The following is a 23,846-nucleotide window of genomic DNA, read 5'->3' as shown; positions in this document are numbered from 1 at the left end:
AACAGATGTCCCCTCAGACAATAGATTTTCGTACACTTGGTTTTAATAATATTGCAGGTATTTTGGGTTCACGAGCCAGGCAGCAGTAGCCGACCGAGACAGACACAGCAACAGGGAAATCACCGGTTTTGTGTCGTTTACGAGTTCCTGACCAGGAGCGAATTTTATTGCATCATATGTTTCTTGAGTTTCTGCGTGTAAATTTATTGTCTAATAGCCGCAGGTGTCGCGTTTTCGTTTGCGTCGGAAAGTAAATCAGTTTTGTGACATATTGCAAGTTCCTAATCAAAGGCAAATTATTTAGTTTCACCTGAGTGATTCGGTATTTATGTTTTCGAATATCTGCGTATTACTAGACACAGTTCGTGTGTTTCCATCAGGGTCTAGAATAGAGCTACGCAGCACGTGCCGATAGTCCGTTTATCCGCATGGTTTAGGTTTCCACGATCTTTAGAATGAACAGGGACTGCGATTGTTGTGTGCAGATGCGAACCGAGTTGGTGACACATCGCTCTCAGCTTCAGGCTGTGATATCTCCGGTTCCACAGCTTGAGGCTGCAGGGGATTGGCACCACTGTTTTGGGCCGGCCGTGGGGATCCAACGGACGTCCAGCACGTCAGAGTCCTCCGATCGGTTCTCATCGGTGGCCAACCCAGTTACTGCTCCAAATGAGGCTGACTCTTCACCTGTGGTCGAGTGAGAGGTCGCCCCGGGGCGAAGCAGGCGGCGAAAGACTTCCCAGGCGACCGCACGTAAGGCCACCCCCGTTTGTCTGACAAACAGGTTCCAGGTGCTGTCTGTGGCTGACGCTGTCGCTAAGCCAGATGCTGTCATCTGTTCTGTTTCAGAGGAAACCACTCAGCCGGGCAATCGCTGAGGGTGGGATTATTGGTAGTTGGGAGCTCCCACGTTAGGCGTGTTATGGGGCTCCTTAGGGACTTGGCTGGCAAGAGGAATAAGAAAACCAATGTGCACTCCATGTGCATACCGGGTGGGGTTATTCCAGACGTGGAAAAGGTCCTCCCGAATGCCAACTGCAGGTGGTTGCTCATGTCGGTACCAGTGATGTGTGTCACTTTGGATCAGAAGAGATTGTCTCTGGATTCGACAGAAGTGGAAAAGGCTGCCAGTCTGGCTCTAAAGATGAAAGCAGAGCTGACCATTTGGAGCATAGTCGACAGGACCGATTGCGGATCTCTGATACAGAGCTGAGTGGAGGGTCTGAATCAGAGGCTTAGACGGTTCTGCGACCGTGTAGTCTGCAGATTCTTCGACATGCGCCAAAGGGTGGTTTGGTTTCGGGTTCCGCTGAATAGATCAGGTGTCGACTATATCCAGGAGGTGGCTACACGGGCAGCAGGAGCTGTCTGGCGTGGACTGGTTTTTTTTTAGCTTAGAGGGTCTCGGGAAATCACAAGAACGGCTTCAGTCTATAACGGTAATTTGCGGGCTGGCGTGTCAATTAGCATCATATTAATTAAAATCGAGGAGGAATTAAAAAGGGGAAAGTAATACGAAACTTTAATAACTGCACAGTATTACTAAAAAGCAATATAACGAAAAGTAATAAAAAGAAAAGTAGCAAAGACCAAGCGAGACAGAAAGATATAGGGGCCTGTTTGTATTTTAATACATATAAAAGAACTTGTAACACATTATTGAGCTCTCTACCTTCAGTTATCGCGATCGGGCTAGTCTATGAAAAAGTGGTACGCGACTGCGAAATTCGTTAAGGAGATTATTTAAAGACTCTTCAAGCACGTTTAAAATACGTTACGTGTGACGAAGTGATCAGAGACGTTTATTGTCGGGTGCAGTGAAAATGAAACCGACAACATAATTCGAACTTTGTGTTAGCTGGAAAAATACTATTGGGAAACTATTATGGTTGTGGGACCCACGAAAGTTGTGCGCAACGGAAAGCTATAGTTTACGTAATTCTGCATTTTATAAAATGGTGAAACATTAATAGAAACTTATCCTAGGACGGTTGCGGGGGTAACTGATACAAACAACGCGTCAGTATAAAAAATAGTTCGCTTATTAACTACCAGATATTAATTAACGGTATCCTAAAATTCCTAAAAAGGAAGGATAGGATCTTCACCTCCAATCCCGATTATTATTTCATATTTAATTAGTGAAAAGAGAAGTGTTAATAAACAAACTACATTTAAATTTTATCCATGATTTTTGCTTCATAACGTGGTCTTGACTACATGATAAACGATATCTGTGGAAGTTGTATGCAATGTATCGCCATAATATTTAGCCGACCAATTTTGTAGGACACAAAAAATGTAGATGCATGAAATTGTTCTTACAGCGGATGTATAAGGTGTGAGTCCATCGAACTATATTGAGAAACTGAACATCCATAACGTACTTCCATGTTTACGTGCGAAAATGGTCCTTGTCGGTAGATCAGCATAGAGTTCGAATAGAATCGCTGGAACATTGCAAACCATTGAGATTAATCGAACATCTAAATATGCATAATGCTGGTACCGCCAAGATGTCTTCTTTCTCCTCACCCTCGTGGCAGTACTTGAATTAAGATTCAGCCGGGAAATACATTTAAATCAATTGACGACCATTGAGTTAGCGTCACGAATTTTCAAACGTCCACTGCCATGTATGAAGGCGAGTGACACCACGAGTGTTACCGTCGAACAAGGGGTGTCATCGTGATTGTATTGAATGACATTGAGCGGTTACAAGTCACAAAGGATGCAGGCTGAACACAGGAAGAACGTAGATACAGGAACCATTGGTATAACAGTTGCAAATTGTCGTGGCTGTGTTGGGAAAGTACCAGAGCTCCAAGCGCTGATAGAAACCAGTGACCATCAAATCGTTATAGGCACTTAAAGCTGGCTAAAGCCGGATATAAGATCAGCCGAAATTTTTGCAAAGAACCTAACGGTTTTCCGAAAGGATAGGCTAATCATGGTTGGCGGTGGCGTGTTTGTTGCTGTCTGATGTAGTTTGTCATTTTGCGAAATTGAAGTAGATACTTCCTGTGAGTTAGTATGGACAGAGGTCATTGTTGGTAACCGGAATAAAATAATAACTGGATCCTTTTACCGACCTCCCAATTCGGATGACACAGTTGCTGAAAGGTTCAAAGAAAACTTGAGTTTAATTAAAAACACGCAACCGACTCTTACGATAATGGTTGTTGGTAACTTTAATTTACCCTCGATATGTTGGCGAAAATACCTGTTTAATCCGAAATTGTGCTAAACGCATTCTCTGAAAATTATTTCTAGCAGTTAGTTCAAGAGCCTACGCGATTGGTAAACGGTTGTGAAAACATACTTGACTTCTTGGCAACAAATAATCCTGAGTTAATAACAAGCATCAAAACTGACACAGGGATTAATGAACACAAAGTTGTCGTAGCGAGATTGAATATTGTAACCCCCAAATCCTCGAAAAATAAGAGAAAAATACACCTATTCAAAAAAGCACATAAAAATTCACTTGCCGCCTTCGTAAGAGACAATCTCCATTCATTCCAAATTTATAATATAAGTGTAGAGTAGATGTGGCTTAAATTCAAAGAAATAGTATCGGCAGCAACTGAGAGATTTATACCAAATAAATTAACAAACGGCGGAACTGATCCTCCTTGGTACACAAAACGGGTTAGAACACTGTTGCAGAAACAACGAAAAAAACATGCACAATTTAAACAGATGCAAAATCCCCCAGATTGGCTATCTTTTACAGAAGTTCGAATTTAGCACGGACTTCAATGCGAGATACCTATAACAGTTTCCACAACGAAACTTTGTCTCGAAACCTGGCAGAAAGTCCCAAGATATTCTGGTCATAAGTATGTGAAGTATGTTAGCGGCAAGAAACAATCAATGCCTTCTCGGCGCGATAGCAATGGAAATGCTATCGAAGACAGTGCTGCCAAAGCAGCGTTACTAAACACAGACTTCCGAAATGCCTTCACAAAAGAAGACGAAGTAAATATTCCAGTATTCGAATCGAGAACAGCTGCCAACATGAGTAACGTGGAAGTAAATATCCTCGGAGTTGTGAAGCAACTTAAATCACTTAATAAAAGTAAGTCTTCTGGTCCAGACTGTATACCAATTAGGATCGTTTCGGAGTATGCTGATGCATTAGCTCCATACTTAACAATCATATACAACCGTTCGCTCGACGAAAGATCCGTACCCAAGGACTGGAAACTCGCATAGGTCACACCAATATTCAAGAAAGGTAGTGGGAGTAATCCACTAAATTACAGGCCCATATCGTGAAGGTCAATCCGCAGCAGGATTTTGGAACATATAGTGTGCAAACATTATGAATTACGTCGAAGAAAACTGTCTATTGAGACACAGTCAACATGGGTGTAGAAAACATCGTTCCTGTGAAACACAACTAGCTCTTTATTCACATGACGTGTTGAGTGCTATTGACAAGAGATTTCAGATCGATTCCGAATTTCTGGATTTCCGGAAGGCTTTGACACTGTACCACACAAGCGGCTTGTAGTGAAATAGCGTGCTTATGGAATATCGTTTCAGATATGTGATGGGATTTGTGATTTCCTGTCAGGGAGGTAACAGTTTGTAGTAACTGACGGAAAGTCAACGAGTACAATAGAAGTCATTTCTGGCGTTCCCCAAGATAGTGTTATAGACCCTTTGCTGTTTCTTATCGATATGAACAATTTGGGGGACAATCTGAGCAGCCCTCTTCAGTTGTTGACAGATAACGCTGTCGTTTATCGACTAATAAAGTCATCAGAAGGTCAAAACAAATTGCAAAACGACTTAGAAAATATATCTGAATGGTGCGAAAAGTGACAGTTGGCCCTAAATAACGAAAGGTGTGAGATCGTGCACATGAGTGCTAAATGGGACTCGTTAAACGTCGGTTACACAATAAATCAGTCTAATCTAAAAGCCGTAAATTCAACTAAATACCTAGCTATAAAAATTACGAAAAACTTAAAATGGAAGGAACACATAGAAAATGTTGCGGGGGAAGGCTAACAAAAAACTGCGTTTTATTGGCAGGGCACTTAGAAAATGTAACACACCTACTAAGGAGACGGCCTACACTACGCTTGTCCGTCCTCGTTTAGAATACTGCTGAGCGGTGTGGGATCCTTACCAGACACGACTTACGGAGTACATCGAAAAAGTTCAAAGAAACGCAGCACTTTATGTATTATCGCCAAATATGGGAGAGAGTCACAGAAATGATACAGGATTTGCGCTGGAATTAGTTAAATGAAAGGCGTTTTTCGTTGCGGTGGAATCTTCTCACGAAATTCTAATGACCAACTTTCTCCTCAGAATGCGAAAATATTTTGTTGACACCGACCTACATAGGAAGAAACGATCACCACGATAAAATAAGGGAAATCAGAACTCGTACGGAAAGAAATATGTGTTCATTCTTTCCGCGCGCTTTACGAGATTGGAATAATAGTGAATTGTGAAGGTGGTTCGGTGAACCCTCTTACAGGCAACTGAATGTGATTTGCAGAATATCCATGTAGATGTAGTTCACCCATAGATGCTTACCCAACCAAATCACGTCTGTATATGATCAGATGCAACGCTTTCTTTCTTTCTTTCTTTTTCGCAAGAAAAGGTAGCGCAGTTTCGGGAGTTATAGAATGCTTTGTAATGAACTCATAATGCGTAAGTCAGTCACCAGTTTTCCTTTATCCCGAATAAGGTGAGGGGACAATATCTTGAAGACAGGCGTGGCGCCGGCCATAGTGGCCTAGCGGTTCTAGGCGCTACAGTATGGACCCGCGCGACCGCAACGGTCTCAGGTTCGAATCCTGCCTCGGGCATGGATGTGTGAGATGTACTTAGGTTAGTTAGGTTTAAGTAATTCCAAGTTCTAGGGGACTTCTGACCTCAGTAGTTAAGTCCCGTAGTGCTCAGAGCCATTTGAACCATTGTAACAGGCGTGGCGTTGCAACTTGCAAAAGAAGAAGTTGGTATGCTTGCTATTAGAAATTGTACTTACGTTGAGCGTCTTCAGCATCTCCACATCTTGCCGGTACTGATGGTAAGAATCGCAGGCGACGTCACCGGTATCGCCTCCAATGATGAGTTCCGGGTGGTTGTGGAACATGTAGTCCTGAATGCTCTCTCCCTTGCCTGTACAGACAATACATAATACAACCCATTAACTACTGCCATACTGTATATATATATTATTGACTTGTACAAGTAACAGTAAGGAACGTATTGAACGCACACGTTATTATAAACGCTAAACATAACGGTGCCTTTTCAAATACATAGTTTTCTTTTCCTCTTCGTTAATTTGCTAAGGAATACACTTAATGCTTCTGAACTCACCATCTTCATTCCAGGCTCCTTCTACCTGATACGCGGCTGTTGCAGCTCCAAACATGAAGTCATCCGGGAATCGGTTGGTGGCATTCTGTGCAGAAGCAACGGCCAGCACAGCCGTAAAGATGATCAGCAGCCTCATCGTTGGGAATGTCCAGAGCCTTTGTACGACCGGCTGCAAGCTGTACACATATATATATGGTGTAGTTAGGCTACAATTTCTTAAGTTAGATAAAAGAAGTTAATTTTCTTTTATCATACGTTAATCAGCACGTTTCTTTAGGGAGAGCCGTTGTTCTCACCGATATTATTGGAAAGATACCGAAGTAGCTTGTTGAGAATCACACAGTGCTATCAGCAGAGACTTTCTTATCAGTTAGGTTTTGTGTATTCTCGTCTCAATAACGCGTGAGTCCGATCATCAGCAATATTGAACCTGAGAAAAAGGAAGGTCGTCACTCATTACATGGAAATAAATGACTGACGGTTTAGCTAAATAATAATTCGAAATTAAAAAGTCAATAACTGCTTATTCTTTTGGAATAACATTATCAACATAATTCTGTGAACAGGCAATTTTTTAGTAAATAAAGAATAATTATAGTTCATAAATGGAACACTAGTGCAATAATATTTTAATTGTAACATCCTCTACCAGAGAATGTTTAATCCATACATATTAGAAAAATGGATCTATGAGGAGTAGTCAAATGGTTCAAATGGTTCAAATGGTTCTGAGCACTATGGGACTTAACATGTGAGGTCATCAGTCTCCTAGAACTTAGAACTGCTTAAACCTAACTAATCTAAAGACATCACACACATGCATGCCCGAGGCAGGATTCGAACCTGCGACCGTAGCAGTCGCGTGGTTCCAGACTGTAGCTCCTAGAACCGCTCGGCGGGCAGAACTCATTTATTCCACAACGGAAAAGGAGATATTGGATGTAGTATATGGAGTAACGTATTTTTGTTGTTACCTTTATGGTAGGAAGTTTAAGGTCGTGACAGATCATGCAGCATTGAGATGGTTGCTGGGACTCAAGGATCCTTCTTGTCAGTTGACACGGTGGGCTCTAAAATTAAATGAGTTTGACTGTAACGACCCGTACATGTGCTAATGTGAACACCACGAAATTGGTAGCTAATACTGAAATATTAACGTCACTATCGGCACTGGACACTGTAGCAGCGACAGAGCGTTGCATGGTCTTCTTTATCATGCCGATGAGAGGGCGCGAACCTTGCGTCTTCCAGGGAAACAGCTCCCTGACAGCTATACTGCTGGAAGGAGACAAGCCGGCAGCGGCTCCATTATGCTCTGGGGAACATTAACGTCGGCATCCATGGGGCCTGTGGAGCCCGTGCAGTGTACCCTGACGGCCTTCATAACTTCCATGTTACCTGACGGCAGTGTCATTTTTCCTAAAAGATAATGCGCCATGTCACATGTCCAGGACTGACGACTCAGTGGTTCCAGGGACACAGTGGCGAGTTCCAGTTGATGTACTGGCCCCCAAACTCGCCAGATCTGAACTCGATCGAACACATCTGTGATGTGATTAAACGCAGCATCAGAGTCCACAGCCCCCCTTCCCCGGAATATACGGGAATTAGGTGTCTTGCATGTGCAGAAGTGGTGCCAACTTCATCCTGTGAGCTACCAGGCCTCATTGTTTCCATACCACGACACATCGCCACTGTTATCCGTGCTAAAGGGTGGACATGCCAGCTATTAGGTTGGTGGGCATAAAGTTCAGACTGATCAGTGTACATGTCGTCTTTTCTAGCCAATAGCGTTACTCGTCAAAACCGTATCGACTGTAAGACTTTATACACTGACCAGTCGAAACACTATCACCACTTTCTTGATATAATGTTAGCACACTCTTGGACTGCAGTAAAGCACCGGTTAGTGGAAGTTTCCAGAGAAATTTGTGGCACCAGATGTCACAGCATAAGCCAAGTATTTCCAAAGTAGGGGTTGTTATTTGTGGGCTAGCTGCCACCCGATAGCGTCCCAGACGAGCCGATTAGGTTCAAATCAGGTGATTTTGACGTGAGTTCGTCATCATGCTGCTTCAGGCATCAGCAGCAACCTCTGGCCTTGAGACACGGACAGCTGCCCTTCAGGAAGATGGCACCATGAAGTATGAAGCGTGAAGGGACTCATGATGTCTCTAAAACCGTTCACGTGGTCCACATTGGTCGTGATGTCTTCGAACACTACCACAGGTCACATGGAAGTCCAGGCGAATTCTCCCCAATGCACAATACTTTTCCCACCGGCCTGCGTCAATTTCTAATAGCCGTTCGTTTGGATGACTGATATACAGCCACGACCATCGAGGTGGCGTAACAAGAAAAAGCATTCATCCGACCAACTGACCCGTTTCTATTGATTCATGGTCTAATATCGAGTATTTCTTCCCTGAAATCGTAACCGAAGGAGTTTTTGGGTCAACATAGTAAATCGCTAGGGTCTTTCGTTGTTGAGCTTCATGTTCAACAGCGTGCATCGAACAATGCGTTCCAAAACATTTGTGCCTGCACCAGCATTGTACTCCATGGCCAGTTCTGCCACACACACCGCCTGTCCTGGTCTACAGAGTGGGAAAATCTGCGACTTCTACTTTGTGTGATGAGAAGTGGATGTTCAATTCGCTGTGGACTACTCGTAGTTTCTCCATCTTTTAACAACTTTCGATGCGCTTACAGCAATAAGACGGGAATAACCGACCAGCATCGCTGTTTCCGACATATTCGTCCTCAAGCGTAGGGCTATAGCCATCTGCCCACTGTTAAAGTCACTTATGTCAGTGGATTTCCCCCTGTTTTGCTCATATCGTTGCTAGAATGGTGCTTAAATCACCTCTGCTCGACTTCCGTATTTTCCTTAACACATCGTGTACTCACACTGCCACCATGTGGCATTTAGCCTACCACAGGCTGTGGTCGTACCATATATGTGGTGCCTGTTCTTTCAAACATGTCTCAAAGAACAGAAATCAAGTACAGAAATAAGGCAATGACGCTCAATGATTCCGTCAGTGCAGACGCACATCAAGTTCTTATGGGAATTGGCGAGATGCCGCAAGTAATGAGGCTAATGAACAGGGCGCTACATAAGTAGCATGTGGTATATGTTGAATCTTAGGGTCTGTATTGAGGCGATCTATGGTAGTCCATGCAGTTTTGGCCGGCCGCGGTGGTCTAGCTGTTCAGGCGCTCAGTCCGGAACCGCGCGACCGCTACGGTCGCAGGTTCGAATCCTGCCTCGGGCATGGATGTGTGTGATGTCCTTAGGTTAGTTAGGTTTAAGTAGTTCTAAGTTCTAGGGGACTGATGACCACAGATGTTAAGTCCCATAGTGCTCAGAGCCATTTGAACCATGCGGTTTCGGTGACCAACGTGCCCAGCTGGTGCAGTGGTGAGGGAATCTGCATTGAAAATAGGAGAACTGTGTTCGATTCCCATACTAGCATAAATTTTCAATTTTCCCGTTTGATGTAAATCAATGTCCAGTGGTAGCTATGTGTCTTTAATTTCTTAATGTCTTGCAGTCATACTGATTGGTTGATCATTATATGCTGATATGGACCGTAATGGTTTCTGCTGGTACAATAAATTTTGGTGCGTGTTCTACTCTTCTACTACTACTGACCGCTATATTCTGGCACTGAGTGGTGAAAAGCACTTCTGGTCTATAGTCTTCTCACTGTACACCAGCCCGCTTATGTCGGGCGTCCATTGGCCGTTTTTTTTCCTCACACTAAGAACTACATCTAGAGAAAGATGGAAAAATGCTACTGAGCGACAGAATTATGTAACGGTGAAAAATTAATTTCGAATTAATCATTTAAAAATATATATATATATACTATCAGTTTAATGCCACGGCAGCAAAATACTAACACTATCCTTTAGAGAGGAATAGAAACACTCGCGGAAGACAACCTCGGGGAAGATCAGTTGGGATTACGGAGAAATGTAGGGGAACTTGATGTAACACTAACGCTACTACTTCTCACAGAAGATAGGTTAAGGGTAGGGAAACCTACTTTAATAGCATTTGTCGCCTTAGAGAAAGCTTTTGGCAATGTTGATGGGAATATACTCTTTCAAAATCTGAAGGTGGCAGTGGGGTAAAATGTAGGGAGCGAAAGGCTATTTACAATGTTTACAGAGCCCAGATGACAATTATAAGAGTCTAGGGGTACGAAAGGGAAGCGTTGATTGAGGAAGGCGTGCGACAGGGTTGTAGCATGTCCCCGATGTTATTAAACTTGTATATTTAGCAAGCTGTAAAGGAAATAAAAGAAAAACTTGTAATAGAAATTAAAATTCAAGGAGTAGAAATAAAAGCCTTGAGGTTTGCCGATGACATTGCAATTCGGACGGAGACAGCAAAAGACTTGGAAGAACAGCTGATCAGAATCCACAGTATCTTGAAAGGAGGATATAAGATGGATACTAACAAAGCAAATTGAAGATAATGGAATGTATCCGAATTAAATCAAGTGATGCTGAGGGAATTATATTAGGAATTGAGACACTTAAAGCAGTAAATATGTTTTATTATTTGGGAAGCAAAATAACTGATGATGGTCGACGTAGGGAGGATATAAAATGAAAACTGGAAATGGAAAAAAGCGTTTCTGAAGAAGAGAAACTTGTTAACATCGAGTATCGATTCAAGTATCAGGAAGTCCTTTCTGAAACTATTGGTATCGAGTGTGGCCATGTATGAAAGTGAAACAAGGATGATAAACCGTTTAGACAGGCAGAGAATAGAAGCTTTTGAAATGTGGTGCTGCAAAAGAATGCTGAAAATTAGATGGGTAGATCACGTAACTAAAGGGGAGGTACTGAATAGAATTGAGGAGAAGAGATATCTGTAGTCAACCCTTACAAAAGAAGTGATCGGATGGTAGGACACATTCTGAGACATTAGGGGATCACCAATTTAGTACTGGAGGAAAGCGTGTGGGGTTAAAGTCGTAGAGGGAGACCAAGAGATGAATACAGTACGCAGATTCAGTGGGATATAGTTTGCAGTAGTTAGTTGGAGATGAAGAGGCTTGCACATGATAGAATAACATGAGGAACTGCGTCAAACCAGACTTTGGACTAAAGTCCACAACACCAACAAAAATATTTAAGAAAGGATTTAGTAACATATCGCGCCGTCACACAGAAATTCAAGTCTCTTGGGAATAAAGTAACTGGTAGTAACAGTGTGCGTAGAGATAGCAGCGTGACAATGTGTTTAACGACAGAGAGCGTCCGGAATTCATCGCCGTTGATTGAAGAATTGAGTTAAGTTCTGTTAGTAGCGCTTCGCTAGTTTATTTGAATAAACGTACTGTTAATATTTAGTGGGATATTTAAAGGATAACTGGGGATTAACCAGGCACAGTACTTGCAGTGTTTATTTCACAGGAATATACGTTGAAGTATGTTATTTCAGCAATGTTTTTTTCTTGGTGTCTTAGAAAGTATGGGTGACTGTGTGAACCTTGATTTTATTAAATGCAGTTCAGGATCTCTACTGAATTGACGATTACACGTGAATTTAGTGCAGTGTAACTACTCCTTGGAATTGACGGACATTTTTTGTACTCCAAATTTTTGACTGACGCACGTTTCACAACACCCTACGCACAATACTGGCGACAGCATGATCTGCTATCGATTTTGTAACAAGGTGTAATACGAGTGCTACTGCTCCGCGTTTCACCCCCAGCAGTTCAAGCCATCTTCTTAGATTCCTGCCTAACGACACAATCGGAAACTGCTAAATGTTTATTTAACCCTTTTTATTCTAATTAGACAGAAACGCAAAAAAATCGAATACTGCAGAACCAACTTGTATTACTTCAATAAGAAACTCCCAGATGTGATAACTGTGCTCTCACGAGAAAACAAAAACATTTGCATGTGACGAGATGCGAATGTGCACCTTTCGACTCCTGAACCCACGAAGTTATCTGTTTTAGTAGCACTTAGGTGTATGGTATTTTCTTCTCTCTTGGTTATGGTAGTATTTCTTGAAGTATTATGTCGTTGACGTACTATTAACCGACATTTAATGAAAGTGATGACGTGTTTGTGATAAATAATCACTACCTTGATATGGCGTACTGTAAATTATAGTACGAGCGTGTGTCATGCTTAATTTGTTAATTATTGACGGTAACAACTCACGCATGAAAGAGCACTATTACCTTCAGGATTATATGGAGGATGATCGATGACAGTGAAGCCGCAGCGCAAGTATTAGTCTTACTTGTAGAATAGGGGAATTTTGTTAAAATTCAGTAAAGGCGCGGTTCGTGGATGAAGTCTGGGGCCACTGGCAGTGAGTGCTAAAAATCGGCAGCCAGTTGGCCATACAGGGTAAACATGTGCCCGGAGTTGTACCGGCGTATAGTACGGACGATTTGTTTGGTGTGAAGCAACAGCGAGGCAGGGAACTGCAGTGTTGCTTGAAGTTGTAGCGATGTATGAGGTGTGGGAACTAGGTCAGAGCCAGGAGGGGGATGTGTAAGTGGCTGTTGTATGGGAATTTACCCCTGCCATAATTACTGTCTCTCTCTGACACTACGTCAGAAGTGAGGAGAAAAGCAGTATAAATAGTCAGACACTTTTAGTTAGAGGTGTGTGCCAGGTCAGTCGGGACAGGCATATGCTAGTCTACGCTTATAGGGGCCAGTCTGGCAAGGATGTTGTAAATATTCTTTGTAATCTGTTATTTATTTCTATGTACTCGTTCGGGCGGCATTCTGCTCCTGGGGACACAGCACCGGCGCGGCACAGAATGACAGCCGGGTACTTGGAGATTGCACGGACTGCCTGAAGGAGGGCAGTGACAGTGGTGTACAGCATCTCCAGGACGTGCCACGTTCACTTCCCCCCTAGCATACCGGAGTCAGGGCGTGGCGTACGTTGTAGGGGGCGCAGCAGTGCTACAGTGTCGCCAGAGGCGGCGTGGGTGTTGAACCACTAGCGCCAAGTTACAGCGCACCATGCAGGAAAGCGGGGATTCTAGTTCGATTCTGTCCTAGAAGCAGCGGCGGCCTGAGGGCCACAGGTAACCAGTACATCCACACTCGCCTCATGGTTGGCCTGCGTCTCATGGTTGGACACAGCAGGCCAAATAGGGTGGGGGTGAGGGGGAGGGGGCAGTGAGGACCAGGGACTGCAGCAGTCTCATGAATCGAGAGCAGCCACTCTGCGCAAAATACTACAAATCGACGAGTGGCGATCGGGCGGGCCCGGCTGACTCCCAGCTGAGCGGCCTTGATGACGGAGCAGCGGTGTCGGCACACCAGGAGTTGCTGAGCTGGCTGGACTCGCGGGACAACGCTGCGGGCGGCAAGTCGACACTATGCTGCACCCATCGTAGTAGTGTAAATTATGTGAATAAAGAAACGCTTTCGAAAACCGCTGTATCACTCTGCACTACCCCTTGACGCCATTGAACTTGCTCGGCCTCCTGACGAAATGCGGCGTGTTGGGTCCCGGCTTCAGCTCAGCCATGTGAAGTCTCGGGTTCGACCTTCGACACCCCACAACAGTGGTGCCTGATGTGATGCCAATTACAATGATGGTACCGGATTTCCACTCCCACATCTTACGTCGAGCAAGTAGCGTTCAGGTGTGCCTGTGTATTGGGGTAGTTGACTTGTTTGGCTGCATTCGTGATATGTGGACGTACACTTCTTGTTACGTCTTTTCGTTGAGTAAGCGTTCGTCCACATCACTACAAGGGGGTAAGCAGGACTGTCACCTGCGCAAGAGCATGATGGGGATGGCAGACTGACGTTTGATTAATTATCTTTTGTTATTCTTTTGTGTTTTAAGGGGTTAAGTGTAAATTAGGATGGACTTTCTGAAGGTGTCTTTTGTTAGGCCAAAGGAGCCTGTAGATTTGTCTGAATTCAGGGGAAATGGGGGACACGATGACATAGCGCTTAAGCGGTGTAATTTTTGCAATCTGTCAGGTCATGGATTATTATGGTGGGTGCCAAAGAGTTCTTTTAATTGTAGCAGGTTTGGCACGCAATTGTTCAGAATGTAGACGGGCGATGATTCGCCGCAAGAACAAATTTTTAAGAGTAGTAGAGTGGAATTAATACTAACAGTAGAGCTATGCAAGAATGGTGGAAACATGGCAAGCAGCGGAGGCTGCGGCAGTGACTACAGCGGCTAAGGATAAGGGACAAAGAAAAGTATGAAGAATTAGTGGTGAGATTTGAGGCATTGCAAGTAGGGGAAGGAACATCGGGTCAAAGTAAACTGCAGGTTGGGGAGTGTCATAGACTGTTTGAACCAGCAATCACGGCACTGATTAACCCCTTTTCGGGTAAAACAACACAGGATGTGTCGGTATTCCTTAATGACATTGTCACAATGGCTGAGTCCAATGGGTGGTTGGATGCTGTAATGTTGAAAGTGGCGCAATTATGTCTGATAGGGGATGCCAAGTCGTATGTACTGTACCATGAAATGTTGAACAATGTGGGGACGTTTGCAGAGCTTGAGGTTAGGTTACGCCAGAGGTTCCAAAAACAGAATAGTACCAGGTTTTTTTTTTTTTTTTTTTTTTGGAAAAATTAGGTGCTTTAGTTATGAGAAGAAATGAGACTGTGGAGGTTTTCTCAGACGGGATTCGGAATCTGAATGCACAAAGGTCCGAACTGTCACAGAATGGGGAGACGAATAGAGTCTTCTTATAGGAAGCCGAGAATAGGGCGTTAGATGAGTTTTTGCTGGGAGTACCGCTGAAGATGTCACACTAGGTGAGAATGGAGAATCCCAGTGATCTTATGGTGGCTCTAAGGATCACCACATACTTAGGGGATGTAGATTAGGCGACCAATCAAAGGGTGGAGCATAAAGTGCTGCCAGCGGAAATTAATTGTTTTGGTTGTGGGCAGATAGGGCATATTAGGAGGCAGTGTCAGAATAAGTTGCTGTGTTACTCATGTAGGAAAAGGGGTCATCCGGCAGTAAATTGTGGGTGTAAATGTAGGGGGGGGGGGGAACCTCGGTGACAGCAGACATTAAGCGAGAATGAGACTGCTTCAATCGTGGTGGTCCCAGTGAAATTAGATAATGCACTTGTAGGTGCACAGCCGGAATGCTGATTATTTGGCTTAGTGAACGGAAGCGAACAGAGGATTCTGGTTGACACGGGGTCACACGTGTCTGTTATTAGTCTAGATCTGGTTAGTAGGAGAAGGCTTGAGACACCACGGTATGGGTTACATGGGTTGGGGGATAATAAAGTGGAGTTATTGGGTACGACGGTACTTACGGTACTTCAATTTGTGATCGCAAGAACTAAGTTTCGTGAGCAGTCAGCCATGTTTGAGTGAGGGGTATTGGTGATTCTCGGACTGGACTTCCTTGAAAGACATCATGCGAAGATAGATCTTTGGCAACAAACAGTTGTACTCAGTGGAACGATATTTTGCATGGGAGAAACGGTTGCAAATGGACGAATGTCGCAAGGCGCACTTGACGCGAAGATGATTCCAGCTAAACTGCGAACAGATTCATTAAAGGTCAGTCAGTAGGATAACGTACCGGCAAGTCAGGGAAAGTAGTCTGGATTTCGATAAATACGGACTTACCAAGGGAGACGTTGTACATTGTGGAGCATTCTCGAGTACTGAAGAGTTGGATAATGCGCACTGTTTTTTGCGGAGGATTTTAGCTCACGCAGGCCATGTTAAAGTAGATTATAGGAATCCTGTAAGTATAGATCACTTCGGGAGAGCGGATTTTCGCTTGTCGAAAGGGTTGTTATTGACCATATTGGGGGTTTTTGATGACTTTTCAGAGATTATTAGATGGGATTTTAATGGGATTGAAACCAAACACATCTATGGTTTATCTGGATGACATTATAGTATTTTCAAAGGATATACCACAACATGTATCGTTTTTAAGGGCAGTCCCTGGAAGACTGCGGTCGGCACGGTTAACATTATGTTTAGAAAAATGTAATTTTTCGCTGACGCAGGTCAAATATTTAGGTCATGTAATTATTAATAATTGAAAATTTTCCGACGCCACGCACAACTAATCAATTACAATCGTACATTAGGTTATGTTCATATTATCGTAAATTTGTAAAGGATTTTGCTAAAATATCCTAGCCGTTATGAAAGATTTTAAACAAGGGTTTAAATTTCAATGGACGGAGGACAGCCAACAGGCTTTAGTTGAATTAAAAATGAGATTAATTTCTGGTACGTGCTGATGTTTCTGAATTTTGAAGAAGACTTCATCTTATCATGTGACGCTTCACATGACGCAGTAGGACGTTCACTGGGGCAAACGGTGAAAGGACAGCGGCATCCGGTGGTCTATGCTTCCAGACAGTTAAACAGGGCAGAGCGGAATTATTCCACAACGGAATAGATGTTGGCTGTAATATTGGAGTAACGTATTTTCGTTGTTACCTTTATGGTAGGAAATTTAAGGTCGTGACAGATCATGCTGTATTGAGATGGTTGCTGGGACTCAAGGATCCTCCTATTCGGTTGACAAGGTGGGCTCTAAAATTAAGTGAGTCTGACTTTGAAGTAATTCATAACCCAGGGAAGAAACACGAGAATGCAGATGCCTTAAGTCGCAAGTCAGACGCATTAGAAGTAATGGGTGAGAGTGTCGCGGAATGGCAAAGGGCACAAGCAGTGGATGACGAGTGCCGGGGTTTTAGAAATCAACCACATTTCATTGTGGAGGGAAATTCGTTGTGTAGAGTTACCAGGTGTGGACCACGGGTAGCGGTACGAAAGAGTTTAAGGGAAGAAGTCTTAAAGCAGACCAATGATCATGTGCTCTCAGGCCATGGGTATCGTCGATCAACGGAAATACGAGTAGCAGAACGATTTTGGTGGCGCACTCGGAGAAGGGATGTGGAACAATACGTGGCAAACTGTGTACCGTGAGCGCAGCGAGCGAATGTGACGCGCGTAGGAATTCCATAGCAACGGTTACCAGAGGCTTCGAAAGTTATTGAGTTTATCGGGATGGATATCGTTAGGTTTCTAGCCATGGTCGCAATACCAGACCAACAGGCAAGTATCGTAGCACAAGGTTAAGTCAATAACTAGTTATTGAGTTTCGGGTGCCTGATCCCATAATTACGGATCACAGAACGAACTTCATGTCCGAATTAATGACACAGTTGTGCCTGTTATTGAGAATTAAAAAATTACGGGCCAACCCATTTCATCTGCAGGTGAATGGGAGAACGGAGCGAGTACATAAGACAATTTCAAAAATGCTAAGTTATTATGTAAATGGAAACCATGATAACTGGGACGTTTATCTTCCGTAGGTAGTATCGAGTTATAACAAAAAAATACAACGGGGGTCGGAGTGTCACCGTTAGAGGTGGTCTATGGAAGAATGATGCCATCACCGTTTGACGTTCTATGTGCGAAATTGGGAGCTAAAGGGGACGCAGTGAGGAAATTTGCACGGACAATACGAGAAATCTGGAAGAGGGTACAGAAGGTCAATACGAGAGCGTTGCAAAGGCAGGAAGAACAGAATAAGCGGTTGGGACCTTTACCACAGTACAGATTAGGACAATGGATACTGCCACTACACCTAAGCGAAAGACGAAAAAATTCTAGGCGAAGTACCACGGACCATAATAGGTCGTGTAGATGACTTCACCTAAAAATCTTAAATTGCAGCTGCCAAAAAAAAAAAATCCGTTATATCCGGAAGTTGAGTAGAGCCTTTTAAAAGAATAGTGGACGGATCACCCGAATTACAAGGAAGTGACCCAAATGCACTGGCTAGGCAAAGCAAACGGAAGAAGAACGTCGCGGCGGAGGGAAAACAGCGCACGCATAACGTTCTGTGTGGGTTACGGTCATTATATGTGTAGTGCCCCGCAACAAAGCCAGGGCGCCGGTTCGTTGTAGATGTCGTTGTGCTCGTGTGTGGTTTTGCATTGTCTTACTGGTAAAAAGGGCGCTCCAAGTCTACATGCCTATAAATTCGATTACAACACGCTGTTCCCCACGTGACGACATATTTACATCACATACAGCCATGTTCAGTGATATATATCCGAGCCCTCTGGTAGAAGATGACTGTGAAACGACTCCGGTAAAGAAAAGTACTAAATTTTATTTGAGGACCCCAGAGGTCAAGGGGTCTAAGTGACAAAACAACAGTTTTGAGAAAACGCATGTCAAAGTTTAATGGTTTTCATAGGAGGGGACATGATATTTCCACCGTTTAGATAATTTCAGACGAACACTCGGGTCCTTAGCCTTTTATTACCAATTATAATAAAAAAGTAGAACATCCGGTTTATAGTTCACAGGTACAAATAATGGACAATACGTACTTAGACCCCTTTATCTCTCACTTACAATAGAATAAAATGATAATATTCGCCGTACATACTCAACAGACTTTTATTGTTATAACAGGATACAGTATGGCATCAGTAGAGTAATGATTGATTTACAAAATACAAATATTCGGATTTAACACTTATCAACAGGTACCACAATCATCAGCAGTGTCATAGATGTTGTTACCCAAGTCCTTAGCGACATTATCAATATCATCCACGTGAGTACCAGGTGCAAATGGTCCATCAGTCTTTATTTCATGGGATAAATGTTTATAAAATTGGTGGTGTATTGGTAGCACAAATTCCAGAAGCTCCATTAGGTCTTCATATTTTGTGTATTTTACTTTGTCTTTACAGCAACGGAAGACTGGGAAGTCGTTTAGTCATTTTTCCTGCTCGTGTTTTTTCATTGGCAGTTTCTGGTAAGGCAGAATATATTCAGCTGATGTTGTCTTATAGAAAAGCATATTTGGGTTTACTTTTTCAGAATCAAGTACCTGCATTCCTTGTGCCCTTGGCACAGTGTTCTTAAAGTACCGGTTTAGTGGTTGAAGATCAATGAAGTCTTGATCTGTCATTTTAGTAACAACAAAGTTTCGACTTGCTGCTGCAGCCAGATGCATCCAGCCTTCCGGTATATAAGTGTAACGTTGGTTCCTTTTTCTTTTAAGTTCAATTATCACTAAGTAATGATCACATCGTATAAATGTCCAGAAACGAGGAAATAGCGATCAACAGTTTTGATTTGGGTGTTCGTAAAAATATAAGTCCAAAATTTTACTATTAGATGGCTCTTGTACTGGCCTCCAAAGTTGTGACTGAAGGCTGAGATGTGCTTCACAGTGTGCGGAAAACTCTGGATATACTTCAGCAGGCAGGATGCTATCTCCTGGCAACCCATATTTACCTGTCCTTCATGCCACATGAACATACGGGCAGTACCACTGGTTCATTTGTGGATATCGAGGTTGTATGTCCACAACTGTCGCATATAGTAGGCTATCGAGTTAGTCACATGTGGTATATGCAACACGTTTTGAAGATCAAAGCATATTGCAACAAGGTTGTCGTCCTTTAATTCTTTGCATTTCCTTTTTGCTTCTATTCCTGCTTCTGCCGTCCTGAAATGAAATTCTTTTTCAACTTCAGCTGCCTTTTTTTCCATCAGGCGTACGATGTACAGTTTTCAATTGTAACCTGTCACAAGTTACACAGGTATCGTTATGAGGCCTGTGAAAGCTTAGGCTAAATTCTGTCTTGAATATATGTGTGTACAAAATTTAAATTTCAGGTTTCACTTTTTTGGCGCAGTGGCAAAGTATTTCATACTTTTTATACATCATTTCCACACTTAAGCCTGAATTTAAGTACTTTCGGTTTGGAGCTCTACTGCAATGGCGTGAGTACATCGGAAATCTTCTTTTATGCTCCTTCATTATTGCAATTCTGTTTGCTTGAAATTTTATTTGGGGGCTCCTTCCTTCCCCGTTTGTCACATGGCGAAACGCCTGATGGATTTGATTTTTTATTAATGCTAACGTTTCTTATCCTTTTGTTAAATATGTCAAGTGTTTTTACAAAAAAGGTTTTGCACGCTCTAAAACCGTCCAGTTTACGAGTACATTACACGTCTCTGTGCGTAACAACTGTGGCTTTCGTCCACAACACATGCTGTACATCTGCAGCACCATTCAAGAACGATGTTTGAAGTTCCCAGTTCCTTAGTTTCGAATAATCTCTAAATATTACATCAGTCTGCTCATGGGGACTATTTTCATTACACTTGCACCTACACAGGTAACTGTACTCACGTAACTCTTTAGCCCCCTGTGGCGTCATAAGCGTGTCCTGTGTTCCTCAATCTCTTCCTCTTCTGATATTTCTAGGTGTGATCCATTCTGACGCTTTTTTTCCCGGGCTGAGGTTCAGGGCGAATAGCGCTGGCAGCCAAGTCCTCAATTTGACCAGTTCTTCGTTCTGCTTCTTCTTCTGTACCATCTAAAAATAATGTATACAAAATCAGGGTTTTCGTAATGTCGCTTAATGGACTTGCGGTATCTCAAATTGTATTAAACTATAAATGGCTGTTCCCACTAATGTGATACGCTTATAATAACGTGACACTGTAGCTCATAACTAGGTGATCTAATGGATAAGATTCTTTCGCAGCGAAGACTAAAGCGATTATAGCGGTGTTCAGCTGCAGTACCATCTATAATCCCCCACCTAACCAGAAGACTCGTGCACTACTAAGGATACTGGATAAAAATAAAGGAAACAAAGCAGGATAAGTTCGTTCGGAATCAAACTTCGTATACACGCTCACAATAAAAGAAAAATTAGTGAGGGCGTTTACATCAAGAAAATAAGGTTACAATTACATTCTGTTATTGTTAAGGTAGTACAGATTCCGCAATAACATGATCCAATGTCAGTTTGATCAGCGGTGTAGCACTGTCTATACAAAGTGTCAGAGTAGCAGTGTCGTGTGTGTTTCGTTCATGCGGATAGACTGTAATATCTTACCATCGTAATCGTTGTTTATTGTTTACCAGTAGCGTAAGACCATTCAGAGGTATTAAATGTTTATAATTAATACGACGTATCATTTCAACAGTTGTGAATTTAGTATCTACGTTAAATCACGGTCGTGAGAGGAGAACTTCCGAAACAGTTACAACAAACAAAAATATGTGTCTATTATGGTACTGCGAGAGTTATGCTAACGTTATGAAACCCGAGTACGGCACATCATACACGAATAATTAGCTACAGAGCGCTGTATGGGAAATTAGTACCGCATGTGTCGAGAGGTTAGCAAATTGCAAAACGGAAACTTTTCACCAACCTTGAAATAATTTTTAATGCGAGCCAACAACAGCTAGGTCATCAATCTGTTACTGTATTTGAGACGTGATGAACTCATTCACTCCAGAGACGAAATAGTACTCATAATTGGGGTACGTACCTACATCAGAAAAGATGAAACAGATTAAATCTGCAGAGACTTATTGGCAAGACTTTTCATCTGTGTATAAAGTGAGTCCTTCCACCGATAACATTCCGAAAGGTAAAATAATAATAACAAATTTTTTGGACCAGTTGGACGACAAAGTAAGTTAACGAAGTGTCGGACTGGAAAAGGGAGAAAAAAATCCTTCTGCCAGTTTTAGTGTCACCTTCCCTCTGCTTCCGCTCATTTAATTAGACTATATTGCATTTCTCTACCTGTACTTCCCTTGACTTTAAGTTTTCATCTCTTTTCGAGACAAAATCGATGCCGTTGAACTGTTCCTCCAAGTCTTATGCCGTCTCTGACAGACATACAGTGTCATGTGCAAACATCATTTTCGTTTCTTAATCCTTACGCGTGTACTGTAAGGCCATTTTCTGGATTCTGCTTTCATGCCTTCACAGCTTGCTCAGTGTGGCGACTAAAAAGCGCCAGAAACAGTCTACAACACCATCTAACTCCTTTGTCAACTACAACTTTTCTTCCACGTGGTTTGAGTCTTTTAGCTGCAGTGTGGTTTCTACATAAGACGTAACTAACATTTCGTTCCTGGTGTTTATTCCAGGTACCTGTGAAATTTCAAATAGTTGTACTCCTGTCAATGACGTCAAAAGCTTTCAGTATTTCTACTATAAGTCTCATAGTCAGTACTGCCTCATGGATTCCTATAGTGCACCACAACAGAAACTGATATTCCATGAGAGCGATTCTGCCAGTTTCCCGTACTTTGGCAAATAACTTGTGATATTATTTTGCAGCCATGACTTATGAAACTGATGCTTTGGAAGTATTCACACTTGTCAGCAGCTGGAATTATTTCGTTCTACCTGGAGACTGGGTATTTCGCATGTATCACAAGTATTTGTACAGCGGTATCTATTAATAATTTCTGCCTCCCTTGATAGCCGCGCGGTCTCAGGTGTCTTGTGGCGGTCCGTGCACCTCTCCCCGTCGGAGGTTCGAGTCCTCCCTCGGGCATGGTTAAGTACGTCGTCCTTAGTGTAGTTTAGTTTAACTCAGATTAAATAGCGTGTAAGCTTAGGGAACGATGACCTCTATAGTTTGGTCCCACATATTAATCATCTCTGTTATGTTAATCATTTGTAGAATAAGTATACATAGTAGTTCATTTAGGTCAGAGTAAAGAATCAGTTTGCACATAGACAATCAGCAAATACTGTGTGATATTGCGTAGTGTAGTCCAGATTACCTATTTATTGAATTTCTGTATTTGATATATTTGTAATTGCCATTTACTAGCTTTCGGTATGATTGCTTGTGGAACATGGTCGATTGAGTTAGGTAGTTGTGACATCATCGCAAATATGAAATCACTACCTGCTTGGAAATCAAAGAAATTTGTCATAAGTGACTACTCCTTCTAGAAACTCACACTTTCTTGTGACATGAAAACCCATGCACGTTGATGACCTAAGCTCTTTGTCAAACCAACATTTTACGTGCCTTACAAATGGCCTTTATGTCCATGGACCACATTGTCACTGCTCAGTAACAATCTCAAAAGGAGAGCAAGAATATTAGTCAAGAAACGATAGCACTATGAACATCTAATTCAGCTGTATAATTGTGCTACCAGTATCTTCTATAATATCACTATGGTCTATGAGATTACTTACGTCCTTTTCCGCAGAATCCTATACACGGCCCAAGACGCAAGTTCACTTTGCTTTCTATGGTCTCACAGTGACGAGACTGAAACCATGCCACTGCACATGTTTGTCTCGATTATCGGGTGTGTTTTGAGTGGCACGTGGAGAGCTAATTCTAGTGAGACTGTGGGCCATCGTCAGTCGTGCCATGATGCCTTTCTCGAGGTCTTTTAATTTTGCTGGAGCAACGAGAGCTACATACAGTGTTAGTCACCGTGGTGTGGCGTGCATCTGGCTTAGGGAAAGGAAGGCAATATTAAGAATGGGGCCACTTTGAGTGAAGATTAGTTGACAGCAGAGAAATAATTTACCTTCTTGTATTCCATTACAGCCTCGATAATATAAAAGGAACACTGGAGGCAATTTTCTAATATGTTAAGTAACACACGCGTGGGAACTAATGACATTTATAGGT

At 42.6% G+C, this 23,846-nt stretch overlaps 1 protein-coding gene across 2 annotated transcripts in view; it reads right to left on the bottom strand.

The window, feature by feature from the left end:
- The window catches only part of LOC126281989 (myrosinase 1-like), a 118,661-nt gene that overhangs the window by 43,834 nt on the left and 50,981 nt on the right, over positions 1-23,846 (bottom strand). Inside the window, exons 1-2 of one of the 2 annotated variants that reach the window (XM_049981374.1) lie at positions 6,355-6,538; positions 6,017-6,150 (exon numbers count right to left, since the gene is read on the bottom strand). The exons of the other annotated variant lie outside the window; for it this stretch is intronic. Coding sequence (XP_049837331.1) covers positions 6,017-6,150; positions 6,355-6,490 — 270 coding nt within the window. The 5' untranslated portion in view covers positions 6,491-6,538. Of the gene's footprint in view, positions 1-6,016; positions 6,151-6,354; positions 6,539-23,846 lie in introns of those variants that run through there. 2 annotated transcript variants of the gene reach the window in all.

The sequence above is a fragment of the Schistocerca gregaria genome, chromosome 7 (genome assembly GCF_023897955.1).
Source record: "Schistocerca gregaria isolate iqSchGreg1 chromosome 7, iqSchGreg1.2, whole genome shotgun sequence".
NCBI classification, from domain to species: Eukaryota; Metazoa; Arthropoda; class Insecta; order Orthoptera; family Acrididae; genus Schistocerca; species Schistocerca gregaria.
Note: the sequence above shows the minus strand (reverse complement) of the source record. Positions and strands in the feature narration are given on the sequence as shown.